This window comes from Tachysurus fulvidraco, chromosome 14 (assembly GCF_022655615.1).
Source record: "Tachysurus fulvidraco isolate hzauxx_2018 chromosome 14, HZAU_PFXX_2.0, whole genome shotgun sequence".
NCBI lineage: Eukaryota > Metazoa > Chordata > Actinopteri > Siluriformes > Bagridae > Tachysurus > Tachysurus fulvidraco.
In genome coordinates, this window is record NC_062531.1 from 23,324,686 (window position 1) to 23,346,824 (window position 22,139).

Here is a 22,139-nt window from a genome sequence, read left to right on the forward strand (position 1 = left end):
ATAGGACTTCAGTTTGCTTCTGTGTTCCTGTTCTAACTGTTATTAACTTAAATAAGGGGGTTTTATGTGGTGTTTATAAGACAAAAAACGCACCTTGTCGTTTTTTCTCTCATCACATCCATCACCATAATCCTCTTTTCTCATATAATTATCCTTAAATAACTTGACAAATCAGCTGCGTGGCTGAATTTCTCTCATTTAGTGGAAATTACGGTCTGCCAGTCAGCTTTATTAGCAATCTAAGCTCTTCTGACAAAAATATCATCCACTTCATGCATTCAGTGCTGCTTTATGTTGCTACTCATTGCAAATGGATTATATGTGGCAGCTGTAACAAGCCACGAAGTGTATTCATTTATGACAGTGTGTATGTAGGTCTCTTAAATCTCATCAACAAATCATCAGAGAAAAATTGCCAACCATCTTGGATTCGAATTTAACCGCTTTTTCGGATTTAACCACGGAAATTCTGATTCTAATACGGAATTTCTAAAGACGTCGTTTTCCGATTCACTGTAAACTTACCCGTGTCAGTGCGATTGAGGTTGATCACCGTTTTCTGGACGGCATCCACGATGCGGTCCACTTTAAACATGCGCATGTCCTCTTCGTCCAGCGCTATGTCCCCCAGATAGGCGACTGCAATCGACAAAAAATAATAATGTGGTTCATTTAAATGCCGCTTGTCTGGAATGTTAAATATATTCGGAATATTAATAAAAAAAATTAATGAAAAACCACACGCACACACAAACACACACAAACACACACAAACACACAAACAGTAAGTCTCTAGACTGTTCGGATTTGATGAAATGTGTAATAGAGGCATCGCTCAGAAACGACTGGGAAACACCCAACTGAGACGCTGTATATCGGCTCATAGCTAGTTCTGAGTTAAATAAATCATGCACAGAGATTTAAATGTGTTGTCACTCTGTTATCACTGCGAAGCTGCTACACAAGAGTCGTGCTGACCTTAAATCAGAAGGTACGTATAGACTTTAATTAGCTCATCAGGGACTCGTTTCTGAAATAAGCTCCAAAAGAGCAGCAGCAAAAAATGTCTCAGAAAGACGTCCTTCAAGCTAATTGGGAAATTATAGATGATTATAGACCCAGGCTGCCATATGAGGAATAATATGAGGGGTATATATACTGTATACTGTTCGAGAAAATGATTCCACGACAGATCAGGATTAAGAATTTAACGTGAACTGATTAGGATTAAAAACCGAGTGTGTCGGACAAAAGAATGGAAGAGTGGCGGAAAGTCTGAAAAAAAATGGAATTTACTCTTGGATTGTTTTTGTGTCCATTTTTATCATTGAATGTCTCTGTCATGTCCCACTCCACAGTGGTGGTTAATATGAAGCTCGCATGAAAGTAGTCACGTTTTCATGGCTTTACGAATTTTTTACATTTATTTTAGAAGTATTATTGCTTTTACCTCACATACAAGGGGCAAAATGTTCATAGAAAAGGATAAAAAACAACAACAAAAGGATCCATTTTTTCCTACGCACACGTCTGTACCTTCAAGGTAAATGCTGATATCGACCCCGTTTCTGCTCTCTGAGATGCCCCGAGTGCTCGTTCATAAGCACCTAAAATTTGGAGGTGTTTATCTTAAAATGAACCACAAAAATTCAGTACAAGTTTATCAACAGAGGGAAAAACACATCTCAGACTAAAAACCGAGTCAATCCTGACTCATTTTAGATCAAACTTAGGGAAATAAAATCTATCAAATGTCCCATAAGTCAATTAAATAACTGGTAAAAAAGGGTTAAGGAATTGGAAATGACAACGTTTTTCGTTTTAAAAGAGTTTAGGCTACGTGAAAGTAGCAGGTGTTGAACATTCATAGACTATTTACTTTAGTTTTGTGGCTGTTTTTCTTCCAAATGTCTTTTTTCCGTCTACAGTCCGTAAAACAAGACTCTCTCTTATTAACGTTGACTCCCAGCCTTAACACGGTGACCGTACAGAGCATAAACCCCCGGCTTCTTTATGACACACTCTCACGCTCTCAAGTGCTGCTCTGCATTAGTTCAAATTAATTTAATTTATCCTTTTCTAAAAACATCGGTTTATTTGGATCCTGAAAACATGACAAAATAGGAAACACAAAGATCTTTACATGCCAAAATCTCAGATTCACAAACAAGCCACTTGTGCCTCAGGAAACAGAGGATTACATTGAGAGCTCGCTAACAGAGACGCCAAGACAGAAGACAGATAACAAGATCCTGACAAGAATGAGAGTGGAGGCAAGTAAGGTTTGGGGTAAAGTAAAGTTCTGCATATCGTATGACAAACACTTCAGTTGGACACTTCACACAACCAGGCCGAAGTGTGGTCAACGTTTGTTTTGGCACTCCCATAAAGTTTGCCTGTAACTTCCATCTCTCCTGCTGCAGACCTTGAGGAATTTAAAGAAAATAGAACATTTCATCACAGAAATGCTGAGACCTCAGAGACCTAAAACACTTTGCCTTACAAGGTGACGTGTCGAACAAACCGGCTATTTGGAAAAACGCTACAAACCAAAGTCCGAGTGTTAAAATTAAACCACGAGCCAAAAATCCGAACTGAAGAGCAATGGAAAGAGAAATACGCCCTGATAATGAGCCTTTTAATCTTAAACATCTGTTATTTATTCTTCTTCGAGATGTCAAAAGGAGCTCCGAAGCACGTTTCCCTCCATCAGGACATGTTTTTCAAGACACGTTTCTTAGAAAAGTTTCAAAGAACAGAATGTATCTTGAAAAGACAGTCCTGATCCTTGTTCCTAATATATCACAATATTGACGCCGTTTCTATTGTTTTGTAATTTCTTAGTACGTTGTATTTAGTTCTTCCTCATTCCTGTTAAATTGGGTCGTTGTTTTTTTTTTAAGTTGTGTAATTATGCAATAAAAGGAGACTTTCATTTTACAAAAGTTGCCTTCAGTACGAGTTCTTCAGGACAGAGGGCTTTTTTGGCTCTGTGTGTTTATAGAAGTTAGATGTTTGTAAGAGTATAAGTGTGTAAGTGATAACAGGAAGTAGCCTGTCTCATGGTAGCCTGCGTTTAAAACTACATGGGGTCTTGTGTTTCCATAAACTGAGTGACTATAAGACAAAAACTGATTTCATTTTCTCAGTCCCCAAAGGGCAGAAAGTCAAAGGATAAAGGTTTCAAATTTTCCCAGTCAGCATTCCACACAGGCTGCGTTTGCTAGGCTTGCCTAGTCTCGTTTATTTGCGATTCTTCATACCTAGTTAAAATCAGCTGCCAGATCCGTGCAGTAATGGGACCCAAACAAAAGATGGACTAGATAAAAAGAAATAAGATAAACAGTGTTTAGTCAGCAAAGGCCTGGGAAGTAGAATGCATTCCTGAACTTAATATGGCCAAGAAGGTGGAGATTAGCGTCTTTATGAGCAGTTACAAGATGGTTTAGTAAATGTTGTATGCCAGTGGCGATGCGTCTGATTGGGTACATGCACTTTTTACAAGTTATAACACCAACGTGCATGTAGAGTTTACTAGCTCAGTGCTAGAGGGGTTGATATCTGTAGGTGTGTGTGTACAGGCACCATCAGAACCAGCCCCAGCCTATCCAACAACCCCTTCCCTGAGGGTACAGTGTAAACCCTGTAGTTTCCTGTATTAATAAAGAAAACAGACCTTAATTACCAATGTCTGCTACTAAACCCATCCAAGCGCACACTCACACTTGCTCTTGCCATCAAATCCCCAAAAAAATAGCTCTGGGAAGCTCATCTCAGAGCCTGCAAACCGACTTTGCTTCACTGAGGGCTGCTAGAAAGCAAACCTTTACTAAATATGGCTAAAAGGCCTGAAAATAACAGGGTAACTCATTGCTTCTGCAGGCTAGCACGTGTGCCAAGAAAGACAGGCAGTGGGAACCATGGCTAATCCCAATGTGGGCAGCTGGAAAGGTTCAAGATTGCTTCTAATCTGAATAGTGCTATAATTTTAAGGATAGGTTTTTATTGAATGTCAAAACAAATGCAAGAGAAGGATATGAAAGCAGAGAGAAAGTCGGAAGGAAGAAGTATCATGCTACCAAAGAGGTCTTTAATTCAATAAGGGATTAAAAAAAGTCCCGAGGGTACAACGATAATTGAGTGCATATGCGAAAACACGTAGGTTTCTTTTAGCAAGTCCAGACTTGTCACAGAGACACCTTTAATCTTACACAGAAGACCAAATCATCCACTTCATTTCTTTTATAAAGAGTCAGGCGGAGTGAAAAACAACAAGGGAGTGAAAATCTGTATAGAATTCCACCGCATACACTAACCCTCCATTAATAAATCGAGTAAAAACCCGACACTTTTCACCGCTAGTCAAAAGCACCACATGCGAGAAAAGCACATGAGCAGACTAGCATGGCATTAACCCGAGTTTCAGGCAAGATTATACCTCCTCGATTTATCTGGCTGATCTTAGCTATACTCCAAAAGCATCAAGATCAAACTAACAAGTGGCCGAAAACCAGCGTCGGTTAGAAGATTACCGCACCTCTGAAGCCGAACACAAGGGTAACACCACAGAAGGAAATTCCACAGATATTCCAAACTTATTTCACCCCAGAGAAATGTGATGAGGGAGGCGCTGCTGACATCAAGGACAGATTCCTGCACCCAAAGCCAAGAAGAGAAATGAATTTCGGTTAAACGTGCAAGCCCTAAATAATTCTTTGAACTTGGATACTAAAAATCTTGGATGATAAGAATATGGGTCTTAAATGAAAATCCTTCACTAAAAGATTTCACTGTGATTAATACATATGACCATTTTTGAAGGTGAAGATATTTGTCGCATATGCAATACAACACAATGTGATACAGAGCCCCTAGAGCGGAGAGGGTTAAGGGCCTTGCTTAAGGGCCCAAAAGTGGCAGCATGTCAGTGCAGGGACTTGAACCACTACCCTTCTGATCAGTAACACAGAGCCTTAATCGTTTAAAAGCACCACTGCCCCATTGAACCGCTAAATGAAGTGCCGCACATCCTACAGTACCGACAAACATGCGAATATAAGGTCAAGCCACCTGCTCACTTTTGTATATCTGAATTCAATAGTCAGCGACATCTTCAGATTCCAGAGCGAAGCCACCACACCGAAGACGGAACCGCACATGTTGAGGATGGAACGCTTGTACGACACTGTCTTTTTTTTTTTCCAGAACTCTCTAGGGAGCCTAAATCCATCCCCAACAAGAAGCGAGACCCTATAATGCATATCTCCAGTGTGGCCAAGCTCCTAATCTGGCATGTAATTGTTCTCAGTCTGGGGCCAAGACTGAAGAAAACAAGCCAGCAAAAAAACAGTAAGCCCAACACCAGCCTGTCTTCGCTTTCTTATGCAGGGTTGTCCCGGTGACGCTGTGTTTTTTTCTTGCGTTAATCCCCTCAGCCACAGCCCTTGACCATGGTAACTAGAATCCTGACTGTTACAAGAAAGCCCTGGACGTGTCTCGGCAAAAGAAAGACCAACAATGAGGTGATAAATCGCCCTGAAAATACACTGAGCAGCAATTCCAATCAGGGCCACGAACTAATGAACTTAAATAAATACCTCACAAAGAAATGGGGATAAAGTGTTTTATGAAGCAGAGTGGAGCAGCAGATGGTCTGTGGAGTTGTTTCGTAATGAATGTGTTTGGCAAGCATCCAAACAGCTGCAGCTTTACCCTGGCACCCATGGAATTCATGATCGAGAGTATTATCGAATGATCAACATCGTATCTTGATCGCCTGAGCGAGGAAGGTTAGCCTTTAGCAATATTTTACCTTATTGAAGCAAGAAGGTTTCATTTCAACAACAATGACAGTTTGTATTAGCATGGATTAACCAGTATACATTAGATTTGGAGGGGATCTTTTAGGGGGTTTTTACACCTGGTCACTTCATGCGTTTTCTGTGATCAGATAGCTATCCGATGGTAAAAAGACCAGGTCTAAATTCCCTCTGAAACGTTTTTGAGACTGATATAAATCCGATGGTTCAAACCACTTCAGGAGGAGGTCTGGGACACGTTTCAGGTGAAACTGGACAGGTGTAAATGCATGTGGTTGTTCAAGCCACATACATCAGCGCTATACTCCTCCCAAACGGAAGTACGTCACTCGCAGGTGCTGGCTCCGATCTTTCACACAGGCGCCTCGTCGGGTCTTAAAATGCACTGCTGCCGCCAGCAAAAATGCAGCAAACAGTAATTGCTGTTTTTTGTAGCAACCACATACACCAAAGCGTGTTCCATTATAATTACCCCGGAAATGAGGTAAAATATATTAGCATTTTGGGCGGGAGTAGAAAGATCGGATCGATATCCGATTCGCCGAGAGGAGTTTATGTGGCCTGATGTAAATGGAACAGTTTTAACAAATCAGATAGCTATCGGATCAGAGACAACACATGAAGTGACCGGGTGTAAAAAGGCCCTTACAAATTAAGCCAGAGTCAGCTGCAAGAGAACCTCTTTCTGCCTGGCAAAGCATGACAAAGCGTCGATCACAACATGATGCCCTAAGTACAAAACACCAAGAGACAGCTAAAGAGGCAGAATGTGATCTGAAGAGATCAAGCAAACTATGTTCCAGCTGTATGAGTGGAAATGCTTTGGGAACGTTGTTGGCGAGACACAATTCAGAACACCTGATGTCTTTGGCAGCACTCCCCTTCACCTCAGGTTACTTTCAATCTTTTTTATATCTTGCATAATCTCTACTGTCTTCTCCTTAGCTACTTGAGACCAGAAACAAAAGGCATCCATGCACACCTGGAAAGTAGTTTAGCTATTACCCGTGAGCATAACATGAGCAGTCTAGACAGGTATTTACTTAAAATCCCTGCCCACTAAACCAGAAATTTGCTTTTACCCCCACTGGCGTCTTTGAGGTAGATGGTTGGGGAAAGAGGGTGAAATCTTGTGTGTGTGTGTGTGTGTGTGTGTGTGTGTGTGTGTGTGTTGGGGGTTTAATAGGTTAAACCTTAAGACAGACCCGAGGTTAGACTACAAGCCCACTGTGCATGACAATACAGTTACTCCTGTTTAGGCTCATTAAATACAAACGCGACGTTTGCATCTGAATGGCTGCCGTGTATTAGGAGACGGAGGTGGGACAACCATCACGGATCACAAAAGAACCAGCGTATTTCATCCATCGCTAAATTAAGGCTGACTGCTTTAGGCAACTCAAAGACTGCTCAACTGCTTGTTGGTTTTGCATGCTGAAGGATTTTGTATATCTTCCTTTAAATTTAGAATCTTTGAGGGTTTGGACTCAAATCATAGTAATTTCAGGTTCTTACACTGAAAATAGCCTTTCTTGTTTTTGATTACGGCCCTCGTCTGATGCTCTCCGTCGTGAGGATCGGTTTGTCTTGCGAGCTTGCTCGTCTTGGACGTAAAAGCGGCTCTAATGTATACGCTCGTCTTCGGTAAATTCTTACCTCGGTATTCGTTAATGATGCAAGCTGAACCCTTGCTATTGGGGCTATTGGAAACGTACGAGCACAAGCTTGTAGCCGCTGGATGAAAACACTGGGGAGGGGTGAATTATTCCACAGCAAACATATGCCTTCAGGGCTTCCCAGAGCAACACCAGGAAAAAAAAAGTCTCATGACAAGGGGGTGAGCTAAAGACGGCTGAACTAATAGACTACCAGAGGGCAGGAAAGACGGCTGCAGAAACCTCATGACCCTAGAAGTGTCTGTCAATTGGAAGTTGCTTGAAAACATCTTCCAGCTCAGTTCAGCGGCTGTCAAAAGATTTTAAATGCGACAGACAGACCATCAAGTAAAGGACTTGGGACCATTAGGACTTGTCAATCCCTTTTGTTTTGGTTTCCTATAATATCTTCTTTCAAAACCTTGGCTTGTTTCTTTCCCCTCCACACATACTAATAGTTTTAACAACATTACACATGTTTGATTTGAGAGCCATGATACAGGCATATATAGTACACTGATATAACAACATGAGGCCGAACCTGCCATTGCTATGCACAAACGCACGCTCGTAAACAGAATCAGGTGTCATGAACCCAGCAAGGGGTCATAAAAGTGACTGAATTCAGTGAACTCCCCCATTACTGCTCCACAACCCCATTACTGCCAACACAAAGAGCTATTGATCCAACACACCATCGAACCGCACGCTTCTGACACGTGACCGAGATTTAAAGTTTATTACATGCGTCATGAGATGAGTGTAACTTGGTTATTTATTGTTATGCTTACAAAGATATATTTTATAAGTAACTACCCTTTGCTTTAAGTAGAAAGTTTCACAATTTTTCATTTGTACATTTAATCTAGTACTTTTTCACTGCTTTCAAGTCTTTTAGTGATTGCTTTATGTGATGGGTTTAAAGCCCATTCCAAGAACACTGGGAGAGAGTTGGGAAAACATCTTGACAGATTAATAACTCGAGACAGACAGTAACCCCGGTTCAGGATCAAACAAGGGTCCCTGAAGACATGAGGCCATGCGGTCCACCGCTGCATCAAGGAATTCAAGATTGAGCGCTGTGCTTTGCCGTCACAAGTAAGCTCTTTGGCAAAGGTGCTAGTAAGCTGTATGTCAATATGTCGGAAGGTCTGTCTGTCTGCCTGTCTTTCTGTCTCCCTGCCCCTCTGTCTTCCTACAGTATCTGTCTGTCTGCCTGTGCTTCATTGTGTTCATCGAGTTCATTTTTGATTTTTGTTTTCAAACACCGTGAGATAAATGTTCCAGTTTTGACACGAACACCTCATACAAAATTCACTCACGTGCATCAAGTGAATACATTTACAGACGGCTTCTTTTACAGCTTGGGCTGACGCTGCAAATCAAGGCCCCTGTCAGTTTGCACTCTAATTATTGGGCCTAATTAGCTGTAAAAGAGGTGAGTGAATTGGTGCAATCCTGAGGCTTTCGGGGTTGTTTCCCCAACGACAACAAAGCATATTGTTCTTGTTAATAGGCGCCGGTCTTCGTTAAGCCTGGAAATGCACTCCTGTGATATTCCTAACCTTCGATGCTGTTTCAGTAGGAGGTAAACTAGACCAGGAAGAATAGACAGCATGTGTTTTTCTTCTTTCTGTGAGGATGTAGAGAGCTAAAAAATAAATAAATAAATAAATAAACAAATTCAGGCTTGCATTGTGTGTGATGATTGAATTACTCAACGTGTCCAAATGACTTCGCCCTTTTTTCACTCGGAAAGCGAGAGGGTGTGTAAACTTTTGGACCATTCGCTAAGTATGTGTGTTTTTAATCTCGATTAAACGTAATCATGTACGCTTTATCAGCGTGTTTTTACAGCCCTGCTGTCTCTTGGCAGGAATAATCAGGGTGATAAAGAAGCAAACTTCGCATTTAAACACTGTTTTTGTAAAAGTCCCGTTCAATGCAATGTCTAATCTATTAGTTATATTGTGAAACATCATCGTTACAACACAAACTTAATATCCGGCCAATAAAAAAATGCAAACAGACAACCTTTCTTTCCCAGTGCACATGTTTTAAGGTAAGGGTTTGGGTTTAGCAGACAACGCTTATTTATTATTTCTTTATAAAACCAAGAAGTCGTCATCGTCTCACTCCTTTATCCAGGCCGAAAGTCATAAGTCTTACGTTGGACATCTTAAATGTTTTCTAGGTGGAGGAAAGGAAACACTTGAATTTAATTTATTAAACCGTTTAATCAGAAACAGCAGGATGTGTAAGTCACAATTTACAAATTTAAAGATATTATAACAAAACAGTGATCCAAAAGATAAGGCCTTAAATAAACCTCCAAAAAGACTGAAAAAATAGCAGATGTACAGTACCGTGCAAAAGTTTTAGGCAGGTGTGGAAAAAAGCTGTAAACAAAGAACGCTTTCAGAAATCTAAATAACGAGTGTTTATTTCTGTCAATTTACAAAATGCGAAGTGAGCAAACAAAAGAAAATCTAAATCAAATAAATATTTGGTGTTACTAACTTTTGCCTACAAACCAGCGTGAAGCGATGGCACGACCCCCACAGAGCCCCGATCTCGACATCATCGAGTGTGTCTGGGATTACATGAAGAGACAGAAGGATGTGAGAAAGCCGACATTCACAGAAGATCTGTGGTCAGTTCTCCAAGATGTTTGGAACGACCTACCGGCCGAGTTCCTTCACAAACTGTGTGCAAGTGTATCTAGAAGAATTGCTGCTGTTTTGAAGGCAAACGGCGGTCACACCAACTTTTAATTTGATTTAGATTTCTCTTTTGTTCATTCATTGCATTTTGTTCATTTATGAAAATAAATGTTTAACACTAGTGGTTAGCATGTTCGTCTCACACCTCCAGGGTTGGGGGTTCGATTCCCGCCTCCGCCTTGTGTGTGTGGAGTTTGCATGTTCTCCCCGTGCCTCGGGGGTTTCCTCCGGGTACTCCGGTTTCCTCCCCCGGTCCAAAGACATGCATGGTAGGTTGATTGGCATCTCTGGAAAAAATTGTCCGTAGTGTGTGATTGTGTGTGAGTGAATGAGAGTGTGTGTGTGTGCCCTGTGATGGGTTGGCACTCCGTCCAGGGTGTATCCTGCCTCGATGCCCGATGACGCCTGAGATAGGCACAGGCCCCCCGTGACCCGAGTAGTTCGGATAAGCGGTAGAAAATGAATAAATGAATGAATGAATGAATGAATGTTTAACACTTCCATTTTTGAAAGCATTCTTTGTCTACAGCATTTTTTCACACCTGCCAAAAACTTTTGCACAGTACTGTATATAATAGAATAAATGATATAAAAACACCAGTGGATGGATGTGCTGTTACAGAAAATTAATTTCTAGGTGTGTTTTTATTTCTTTTATACCACAGCAATCTTCAGGTTTTAAAATCACTAGTAAACAACATGCTGTACTTTTCTGACACTAAAAGTCACATATAATGTTGTGGATAATAATAAGTGAGACCAGTCAGTTCCTGTGATCGCTTACATTAGAGCAGCTATAACCAGACATTCCCTTACCAGCCCTAATAAAGTGGATCCAAGAATCAAAAGAAACCTCATAATAAATCACTCGGAAAACTTCACGCCGTTCGATCACTGACAGCACACCCCTCGAGGTTGTAAAAAAAACTATGAAACGACCGTAATTATGAATGCCTGTTTGAGGTTACATGCATGATTCAAACTTCCAATCCTAATCCTAGTCTGATGTAGCGTAAAAAATAAAACTGGTCCCGGATCAGTCAGAGGGAGTCCCGTCAGCTCAAGCTCTAGTGTAAATACGCTGTGATGAGTTAGCCAAGAGAACCCTGAATGACCTGCTGTCACGTCGGCTGGCCGAAGCAGACACGTCCCGGTTAGTCTCGAATCCCTGAACTTGCCAAACCTGGCACACGCTGAATAACTTACAGTCTGTAGACTTCGATTTCTTCACCTCCTCTTTTCTCGTGCTCTTTCTCTTCTCGCTTATGCCGTGCGTAGACGTCACGAAACATGGAATAAAACAGTTGTCGGTTTCAATGATAGAACGGTGTGATGAAGTGCAGCCGCTGTTAACAGACGGAAGTTTCCCGAGACTTCCCGAGTGATTAGTTCTTCTTCTTATACAACAGCAGGACTTGTCTAACCAGCCTTTCTTTTCGTTTCTCTCTTTTGAAGTTAATGAGGCTTAAAAAAAAACAAAAAAAAAGGCAGAAAAAAGCATCGTCTCCTTTCCCGAAGACTTTCCCGTGGCGGAAAACAGACACCTTTACAGAAAGTTTACCATATCATGGACAATATGGTTTGTTTCTCAAACAACAGCATAATTTTAGTAAGTTTTTATCATCATCATCATCATCATCATCAGAAATGAGGAAAACTCACTTCTCTGATTGTTGAGAAAAGACAACATAATACATACATAAAGAAGAGAAGTGAAGATAAGTCCATTTCCTCGGGTTCCTTAAAACTGGCTCGGATAAAGCATTACGTAAAGCGCAAACAAAACCCAGGCTCAAATTAATCTTAGCACCTGAAAGGAGAGCCAGATGTTATGATGTTATACCCAAAGGGTTGGACTTACTTCAGCTTGTTTTCTTCATGCAACAACACTTTATTACTCGTTACGTCATTACTTCGTTACTCATCGCAGTCCTGTCACTCAGAGATCATTTCTCTTCACTCTACACGCCAAGTAACGTGTACTGTAAAAGGCTTACATAACTGCACAGCTGAGATCGAATCCCTTTGCGAAAACCTCCAGTCAAAGGGAAAGATGCCTGTGCACAAGCACTACGGCACTGTGGTGGTTTGGTTGTTACGTTACATCTCTCGAAAGTGAAGGAAAACTTCCGCAAGAAGCAAAAGGATGACGGTTAAAGTGAGATAGGGACGCTTTCCTTGACCAGACCGATCGGATCTGAATGCGAACGAACCAAATACGGGTGTCTCTGTTCAAATGAACTCACATCGATGCAGTACCCGAGCGGCTGGAAACACGTCGATGATGTTTGGACAATACACTAGACACGAGCTTGTTGTTTTCAGCAATATGGTCATGGATGGAGGAGCTAAATTGTGGAAAAGACAGACCCCCCAAAAAAAAAAAAAAAAAACAGCCTGAAATTTGGATGAACAACAACAACAGCAATAACAGAAACAATCACAAATACAACAGCTGAAATTACAGCAAAGGCATTAACAACAACAAAAGCAGCGACAACGACAGTAACAATAACAATGAAAACAGCAGACACAACAACAACTGCCGCACTAATAATAATAATAATAATAATAATACTGACGTTGATGTTTTCAATAAACGGACGCATTACTTTGTGTAGCTGCTATAACAAAACCAGATCACAGGATTTCCGCAACATTAAACGCGACGATAAAGCGATAAACAGCACGTTTCGCTCTTTAAATAACAAACTGCAATGAAATAAGAGGAAAAACACAACTCCAAGTAGTGGAGAAAACAACATCGACTTCACTGTAACTCCAAACGAGCTGCGTGTTCAAAACCAAAACGATTCATTGTTCATAACAAAATGTACGTTTTTGTCCGTTACGCTCCGTTTGCCGGGATTTAATACGCAACGGATCGTCTATTGAAACGACTAATTAAGCTTTCCATTTGTTCGGTCTTTATCACAGCTGTCCGCATCCTGTCTGCGTGAAGAAGGACGATAGTTTCACTTTTTTTCCGAATGCAGCTGCAATTCTTTGAGGAATGAAAAGCGAATGCTTACATTTACTATTTAATCCTATAATCTTTCTATAGCGAACACACTGTTTCTCTCGTTCACACTCTGGACTCCAAACTCCAGCTGGCATCCGTTTTAACATCCATACTTCATCGTACAACCATGTGCACACTCTCTCTATCTCTCTCTCTCATGTCTTCTGACATGTCTGTCTTTCTTTATGTCTCTCTCCATCCGTCAGTCTCTCTCAGTATCTCTCTCCATGTGTCTGTCTCTCTTTGTGCCTCCAGCTCTCTGGATGCACATGTCTCTCACACTGTCTCCGTCTGTCTGTCTGTCTGCTTGTCTGTCTGTCTGCTTGTCTGTCTGTCTGCTTGTCTGTCTGTCTTTCTGAGCCGGTGTGTGTCTGATTCTCTCTCTTTGTCTCCAAGTCCCTCTGTTTGAATCATTCCATGTGCCTCTTTCTCTTGCTCTCACATTCTCTCACTGTCCCTCTCTCTCTCTCTCTCTCTCTCTCTCGCTCTCTCTCCTTTTTTGCCACTCTGGCACAGTACTACAGCTGTAAGACCACATGATGCCACACACTCTGGCACTGGCCTCGGCTGCTCACCCTTGTGGTTTTACGCCCTGCACCCGAAACATCTGGAGGCAAACTGGAGACTGGAATACATTTCTGAGTGAAAGCTGTAACAGAGTTTTAGTTCAAAGTGTCTCATCTTCTGTCCATTATTAAAAACCACACAAGAAATGTGTGTGTGTGTGTGTGTGTGTGTGTGTGTGTGTGTGTGTGTGTGTGTGTGTGTGTGTGTGTGTGTGTGTGTTTGTCTGAAAACTGGAGCACTAAACAGGGACAAGAAGCATTGCACAGAAGTGTGTGTGTGTGTGTGTGTGTGTGTGTGTGTGTGTGTGTGTTAAAGTGCCGTTTCCCTCAAGCACTTGGAGGACATCTGCAAAACAGATGAAAGCAGGTCAGGATCTTTAAAACGTTAATAGCGTCGCTCTGACTTCACAAACCACTCACACTAACCTTAAATTAGGATGACAACAAAGTTTCAAGCGTTTCTGAGACTGAAAGAAAGCAAAATAACAGAAATGTCAAGAATCTCCAAAATACAGAGACGGTTATAAAAAATAACCTCTAGCTTTGTGAAAACAAGACTTAAAGTCTTAGACAGAGAGAGAGAGAGAGAGAGTGTGTGTGTGTGTGTGTGTGTGTGTGCCTAATTTTAATTAAACTTTCCCTCTTCGTGTCTCTATATATTCTCTCTCTTTCTCACTGTACGTTTCTCTCTCATCTCTCTATTTAGAAATAGACTGGAATCTCTCTCTTGCTCACCCTCCCTCTGCATGGGTCTGTTTTTTCCTGTCTTTGTGTCTCTCTTTCTCCATGTGTGTCTCTCTCCATCCCTCAATCTCAGTATCCAGTATCTCTCTCTCTCTCTGTATCTCTCTCTCTCTCTCTCAGTTGTGTCTCTTTCTCACTGTCTCCCCTCTTCTCTCTTTTTGTTTCAAAATGTCTCACTCTCTTTCTCTATGTGTTTCTTTCTCTCTCACTATACATCCCTCTCTATCTGTGCAAGTCCCTCTCAACGCAAGTGTGACCCCCCAACCCCACCCCACCCCGTCTCTAGCTTTCTCTCCCCACCTCTTTCTCCATCTGCGTGTGTTTCTTTCTCACTCCAAGTGTCTTTCTCTCAGTCTCGATGTATGTCTTATTTCACTACATGTGTCTTCTCCTCTCACTCTGTCTCTGTCTCTGTCTCTCTCTCTCTATTTGCTATTATCTCTTTCTCACTGTGTCTGTTCCTCTCTGTCTTCGTGCATGTGAGTGTACACACCTCTCTCTCTCTCTCTCTCTCTCTCTCTCTCTCTCTCTCTCTCATCAGTAAACATGGTTGAGATCTGCATACTTTCTCAGAAAGAGGCAACTGGATTTAGTTGACACCGGACAGATCCTTTCCTGCAGCCCGTCAGCAAACACACCCAAGATTCTTTGGTTTACTCAGGACCGAGTTCTTCACACTAAACTCTTTGACATCCAGTGACTGTGTCTCGGGTCTGAAATTTCACTGTCTCACGGAAGTCTGGAGAACCGATCGGATTGTAAGCTTCGACATTCTGAAGCTTGTGGCCAGAAAAAAGTATATAAACATACAGCAACAAAAAAAAAAAAAAACAGGACTTGCATATTCCGGACCGCCGCCCACCACCGATCAGGATGTCGTTCACATCACCATGGCAACCAGAGCAAAACAGTATAACTTGAAGCATCAGCGCTGTGGTCATATCATGGTAGCCACGATCTTTGCTACACTTCCCTGAGTTTTTTCCCCTCAACAAAGCGGTCAGTTGAAAAAAAAAAAGAATGTTTAACTTAGATAACCGAATCCACAGGGTCCAGGAATCACAGCAGGAAACAGGGTTTTAGTGCTTGTTTTGGTTTCTCTGAAAGCACGGGAACATTACTGCGTAAGCAGATCAATTAGTGGCAAGTACGAGGACTGTTTGTCAAAGAGGAGACGAGGAACTCGGGGTCACTCAATCCTGAGTGTGTGTGTAAACACGCCATCTGGGCTTCGAAGTCCAAGGCATGCTGAACTGCCCTGTTCTAACCTCCACCATGGCACGGATGCTCTCAAGCACTTTCCCATCAGCCCCGAAGGGATGGAGGGGGGGGGGGGACGAATCAGCGCTAAATGTTCTGTTTATTAAAATTAGTAAAGAAATTGAGAATTGGCATGAATTCAATTTTGCTTTTGCCATCTACTAATGGTCTGTTGCACCACAGCTCTGTTTAAACGACTCGTGCGTTTGTTTTTCGACTTACATTCATGTGCTCCTTCATGTACGCTTTCAAATCAATTTTATTTGATGGACAGAACAGAAGAAACATAGTACAAAAAGTGATTCATACATAGATTAAAATGAGACAAAAGTCAAGATTAATATTAGACTTATATTTAAATGTGTTTGTGTTTATCCCCAATGAACAAGCCCGAGGTGACTGAGGTGACTGTGGTGAGGAAAAACTCCCTTACATGGAAGAGGAAGAAACCTTTAAGAGGAACCAGACTCAAAAGTGAACCTCATCCTCATTTGGGTCACACTAGAGGGCTGTCGTTTCTATAGTAACGGCTTATTGACAGAAACTTTAAAACGTACTGTTATGTTAAAAACAAAACCCATGATCTGTGATACGCTGTGTTCTTCTGCGAACGTTTACGGAAGGAGTCGTCAATTTCTGCATTTTGGAAGAGTGAAGTTTTCCACCGCGTTTTTTTCAAGTTTTTTTTTTTGGTTTGTTGGTTTGTTTGTTTGTTTGTTCTATTAGACGAAAAACAAAAGGGTAGTGAGGAAACAACTGGAATGGGTCACGGTACTGCATATGCATTAAATGCAACAATAAACAGTTCAAATTTAATGTTTATTTGATTTCATTTAAATAAGTCTTCGATGGTAAGAGTATGTGGAATAACAGGAATAAAACACTGCTCATATCAACCACATAACCGTGATCTATTAGTAATTATCTTCCTATAATAGTTCACTCCATACAGGTCTCTTAGACATCGGTTCTTCCTGCGCAAGCTTCCGAGTGGACACGTCAAGCCAACTAGACGAGGCAGAAGGACAGGCTGTGAATGCTTAGCGAAGATGTGCTTGTTTACACAGAGCAGCGTGTAAAAAAGATCACGTTTTTACGTCATAGTCTTTCACAAGCCTTGTCAAACGTGTGTACGTGACACAAAGCCGTAACGTAAACGATGAAGCATCACGTCGGAGTATACTTGAGGCACACATCCAAGATTCAGCACGCAAAGGCAAAAACACAGACAAAAACACGGCTAAGAAAAGACTAAACGTACACGTCCTCGTAATTCGCAGCAGCTGAGAAAACACACACAAGCGGCACAAAACCGCTGCTGAGAACGAATCGAATCCCAAGGACTACTTTCTGATCTAAAAGATGAGATCAGATGAGCTCTGGCGTGTCTGTGGGTCAAACCGACAGCATGAGACCAGAATACCAATTTGTCCCACAGCCACTAGTAATAGGGGACCCTGTCTTTTTCAAGGGGTGAAAACGTAAAAATGAACAGCCAAGGGCCCCCATTCAGCTGCAAATGAGGACAAGGCAGAAAGCTGGGCCATGAAAGAGCGAAAAAGAGCAGGATGAAAGAGAGGGAGGGAGGGAAAGACGCAGAGAGGAGGACAGGAGCCGGAAAGAAGTTAATAGAGGCCGAGATCACGGAGAAGACTGAAGTTCGTGATTCTGTCGTTGTGTGTGTGTGGTTGTGTGTGTGTGGGGGGGGGGGCTATCAAATAACAAAGCAACAACCTTTAACATCATCTACAGCAGTGAATTCAACAAAATCAGCAAGGATAAACCAGACATTTATATACACACACACCGTAAAGATTTATTCCTTAAAGAAATTGAGTGACAGAAAGAACGGTAACGAGGACCACAGGGACCTAAAGTTAATCACTACCCTTCAGCCCAAGAGCCACCGCTTCATGTTTAAATTGATATATTGAGGTTAATTAGCCAACATCGATTCATCTTAGGAGTAAAATCAGACACATTGGACTTTAAGGAATAGGAAACTGTTCCAATAACAGCAGATCTATCATAACTATTTCCCTCGTGGCTTCATCTCATCACTGGCATTTGGTGACATATGAGGCGATGAGGTGATGTCATACATGAGTGACATTAAAATTGGGAATAAAACAGACTTTTTCGACTTGTCGTCGCTTCGATTTGTCATGTCTTAGGTAGGAATCCTGTATTTTTTTCTTTTTCAGACACATCAGACGCACGAGTTAAAAGTTACGTATTCAAAGTAGCTTCGGATCCAAAGCGACACGGAAAAGTACTTTAGTTCTGAGAAATGTGTGTAGGATGTTCCACATCGAGCCACAACCACTAGAGCAAGGCATCAGAGAAAACACAATGTCCAATAGATGTTGCGTCACTGAATAATGGCAAAGCTTCTTAACACAGTGTCAAGATCTGACAGCGGGGGGGGGGGGACGACAAACAAATAAATAAATAAATCTAAGACCTTTTTTACTACCCAGATTGGAAAGTTTCCAAAAAAAAGAAAGAAAGAAAGAAAGAAAGAAAGAAAGAAAGAAAGAAAGAAAGAAAGAAAGAAAGAAAAGAAAAGAAAAAAAAGAGGAAAAACTTTGTGTCCATGTCTCGTGCTACTTTATGTGATTTTGCCCAATTTTGTGCCAAGTGAGGTGCAAAAAAACAAAAACAACCCAAACAAAACTCTTTGCAAACGCGCACACACACACACACACACACACACACACACACACACACACACACACACACACACACACACACACACTTTCTCTCTCTCTCTCTCTCTCTCTCTCTCTCTCTCACACACTCACACACACACACACACTCACACACACACTTTGTTTTTGTTGTTTGGGGCTTTTTTTTCTCTCGCTGTCACTTACGTGGCTTGTGCAGACGAGGACGAGGGGAGTGAAGGAGTGTGTGTGTGCGTGTGTGTGCGTGTGTGTGTGTGTGAGAAGGAAAAGGAAAAGAAGAAAAAAAGAAGGGGAAGAAAAAGAAAACAAAAAAAGCGGATTCTTCTCACCGGCTTTGCACGGGTCTTTGTAGTCGATCGCTTCTGGAGAACTCATCATCGCTTCGTCGTAGTAGCTCGGATCCGCCACCGCGTCCCAGTCGGTGGCCGTGGAAACCGCGCCGAGGCTCGCGAGCAGCAACAAGCAGCGCGTCGCGAGCTCCATGATCCGGAGAAGCAGCGGAGGGGCGACACGGTGAGATACACAGCAGCAGCAGCAGCAGCAGCAGCGCTAAGAGGTAAAGACCTACTAGGAGAGACAGATGATAGAGGGAGGGAGGGGGGAAATGGGAGGTTTCAGAGGGGGTGGGGGGGTGAGTGGTGTGGGGACGGACGCACGGACGAGATCCGTCTCGAGGGCGGGTTTTACTTAGTGATGTCCGTGATGACTCACTTTAACGACTCGGTTCCTTCGAACCAACACGGATACGTGAATCGAACCAGACGAGTGTCGATACTTTTGATTCATGACCAACCATGTGGTGTCTCAGACCTGCTTTCTGCATAAGCTAACAGCTGAACAGCTTTGTGTTTATCTCAGATTCACTGTTTTTTAAGCTTTTATTAACTGACATTCTGTCTGAGGTTTCCATTCATAGCTGACAACCTTCCAGTTGGTCCTGAAACATTAATGAACCCAAATTAAAGTTGTGTGTTTAGGGATTGTGGTGATCACTGTTTGGTTGGTGCTGTTTTTGTGCTGTTCCTGAGAGAATCCGAGGCTGTGAGATGCTCTGACCTGGTGGTGTGATGCTGAGACGTCGCACGTTGACGTCGCTGGCGAAGTTAGAGGAGCGTTTAACATACGCAAAGGTTGAATGGATTCAGCAAAGCCCCGAACGTGTCTCCGTCTATCTTTGTATGATACTTTGAGGTGTGTGTGTACCTCAAGCATTAAGGAGAGATAGAACTCAACTACGCCTGAAAAGAATGCATAATGTGCTGTCCCACCCTAAAACCATCAGATTACAGATGGATAACGCTGCTCAGTTCTTAATTCACTGTCCTCCCCACGCCTGTCTGCTGGGAATGAATTACAAAGTCAGAGTCTTTTATCAAAGACAGTCCGACATGATTGCTATGAAAAGGCCTGTTGATCTCTTTGTATCTGTTATAGTGACGATCCCGTGGCCAAAGGTTTGTGCACGCCTGGCCAGCAAACACATGTCTAATACCTAGGACCCTGTTCGCTAAGCCAGCTCCATGAAGATATATCGTGCCAAGGTTGACGTAGAACAACTCGATTGTCCTGCATCCCGACTGAAAACCTCAGGGATTAATTGGATCACCAACAACACCCCAGCCAGGCCTTCTTGCCTAACATCAGTGCCTGACCTCACTAACGCTCTTGTAGCTGAATGAACACAAATCCACACAATCATGCATTAACATATACTGTAGTGGAAAGCCTTCACAGAATGAACCATGAACCTTTGGCCATATACAAATAATAATAATAAAAGTCAACGCGAGGTAAAAATTTACTTTTTCCGTGTTTACATCTTACAGTTATTCATCCTTCTTTACTATATTTTTTCCCCAGAAATTTTAGAATAATACAAATTTCCCACCACTTTACCATCACTCAGTCTGGTGTTTTAATCACAATCATGATTTTTGGTATATTCTATTAACCAATATGACTAAATACTACTAGTTGTCTCCTTCCTGTTTTCTATGTGTTAGTTCCCAATAGAGAGGTTTATTTCAAGTGTCATCGCATTATGTGTCATTTTTTTGGGAAATGAGTCAATTGTCCTTTTTTGAGATCGGTAGATGGCCGCAGTGACGTGGGAATCTGGATGACCATAAATTGTTTGTAACGGAAATTGATGTTTCTGTATAAATTTGACTATTGAGCTGAAGGAGCTTAATGAGTAATATCTTGGATTAGTAAAGCAGAGGCATGTGGAAGTATAATAATAATAATCTTGAAGATGTTTATAAACTGTTGAATCCTCTCGAGCGAGTGATGAAGATTCCTCCAAGCAGACACATCTGTTGGGTTCTACACCAAAGAACCATTACGGTTTTTAAAATACATTTTTTAATGACAATTTAAAAATTACTTCTAAGATAAATAATAAGAGAATTTAATGGCCATGGATACATTTATTCCTGTTTTTTTTTAAGAAATAGTTTTTACTTTAAACAAGATTTTTTTTACTAATTTTATGACTTCAAATAATTGTTATTTTTGGAAGAGTGATGGTATATTTCTGGTTAAATGTGGTCAAATTAATAACATACTTTTTTTTGTTTTAGAGACGAAGTCAAACAGCACAATTTCAGGATCAAAACAGATCTCTTTTGATTAAACTAGTATTATAGTAGCATTAAATAATTGACAAAATTGTTAAAACTTAATTATTTCACAATAAATAATTATTTGTAAAGATATAAGCTTTAATTTAAGGCATAACCTTCAATTTGTTTCCTTTGTGTCTTGTTCTAACTCTTTCTGCAGTAAAATCATGCAAGCCATTTTTATTACTTGACTAATTAGATGCTGTAATCATGTTCTCACAGCATCCACTATAAATCAATGAACAGGGAGAACACACGCACAAGTCCAGAATTATAGACTTTGGGGAAAAAGTTCAAGGCTCAATGTGACCTTGGCCCGATTGGGACATAACCCAAAAGCTGAACTTTAGAGTAAAATGTTTGTAAAACAACCTTCATAGTAACTTTTATAAGCTGGCTTTTGTGGTGTAATCTTTTTAAATAATTTGTACAGTAGTGTGATTTAAAAAAAATCTAATTTATAGTGTATAGTGTAATGTTTGTAAGCAAACATTAATAGCTTATAGTATATATGTTTTATAGTATAACTTTTGTCAAATAACTTTTATAGTTTAACATATAGTATAGCTTTTATAGTATGACCTTTGTAAAAAAAAAACCTTTATAGTATACATTTTTTAAAATAACTTTTTTCATATTGTAACACAGTATAGCTTTTATAGTATACGGTAACTTTTGTAAGACAACTTTTATAGTTGAACTTATATAGTATAGGTTTTATAGTACAACTTTTCTTTAATAGTATAAACTTTGTAAAATAAATTTTATATTGTAACACACAGTATACCTTTTATAGTCTAATTTTTGTACCTTATACCTTATAGTACAACGTACATAGTATAGCTTTTATAGTAAAACCTTTGTAAAATAACATTTATAGTACAGTGTACATAGTATAGTTTTTATAGTATGACTTGTAGGATAACTTTTATAGTATAACTTATAGTAAAACTTTTGTAAAATATCTTTTATAGTATAAACTTTGTAAAAGATGTAAAAGGAAAAGTTTTAAAGTTTTCCTACACTGGAAAGTCTT

The 22,139-nt window shown here is 40.9% G+C and overlaps 1 protein-coding gene across 2 annotated transcripts in view; it reads right to left on the bottom strand.

Moving 5' to 3' along the window:
• bmp1a (bone morphogenetic protein 1a) overlaps positions 1-19,038 on the bottom strand; it is a 58,019-nt gene extending 38,981 nt beyond the window's left edge. For both annotated transcript variants that reach the window (XM_027151486.2, XM_027151485.2), the window contains exons 1-2: positions 18,809-19,038; positions 526-639 (exon numbers count right to left, since the gene is read on the bottom strand). In XM_027151486.2, coding sequence (XP_027007287.1) covers positions 526-639; positions 18,809-18,962 — 268 coding nt within the window. In that variant the 5' untranslated portion in view covers positions 18,963-19,038. The remainder of the gene's footprint in view (positions 1-525; positions 640-18,808) is intronic.
• Positions 19,039-22,139: the final 3,101 nt, after the last annotated feature.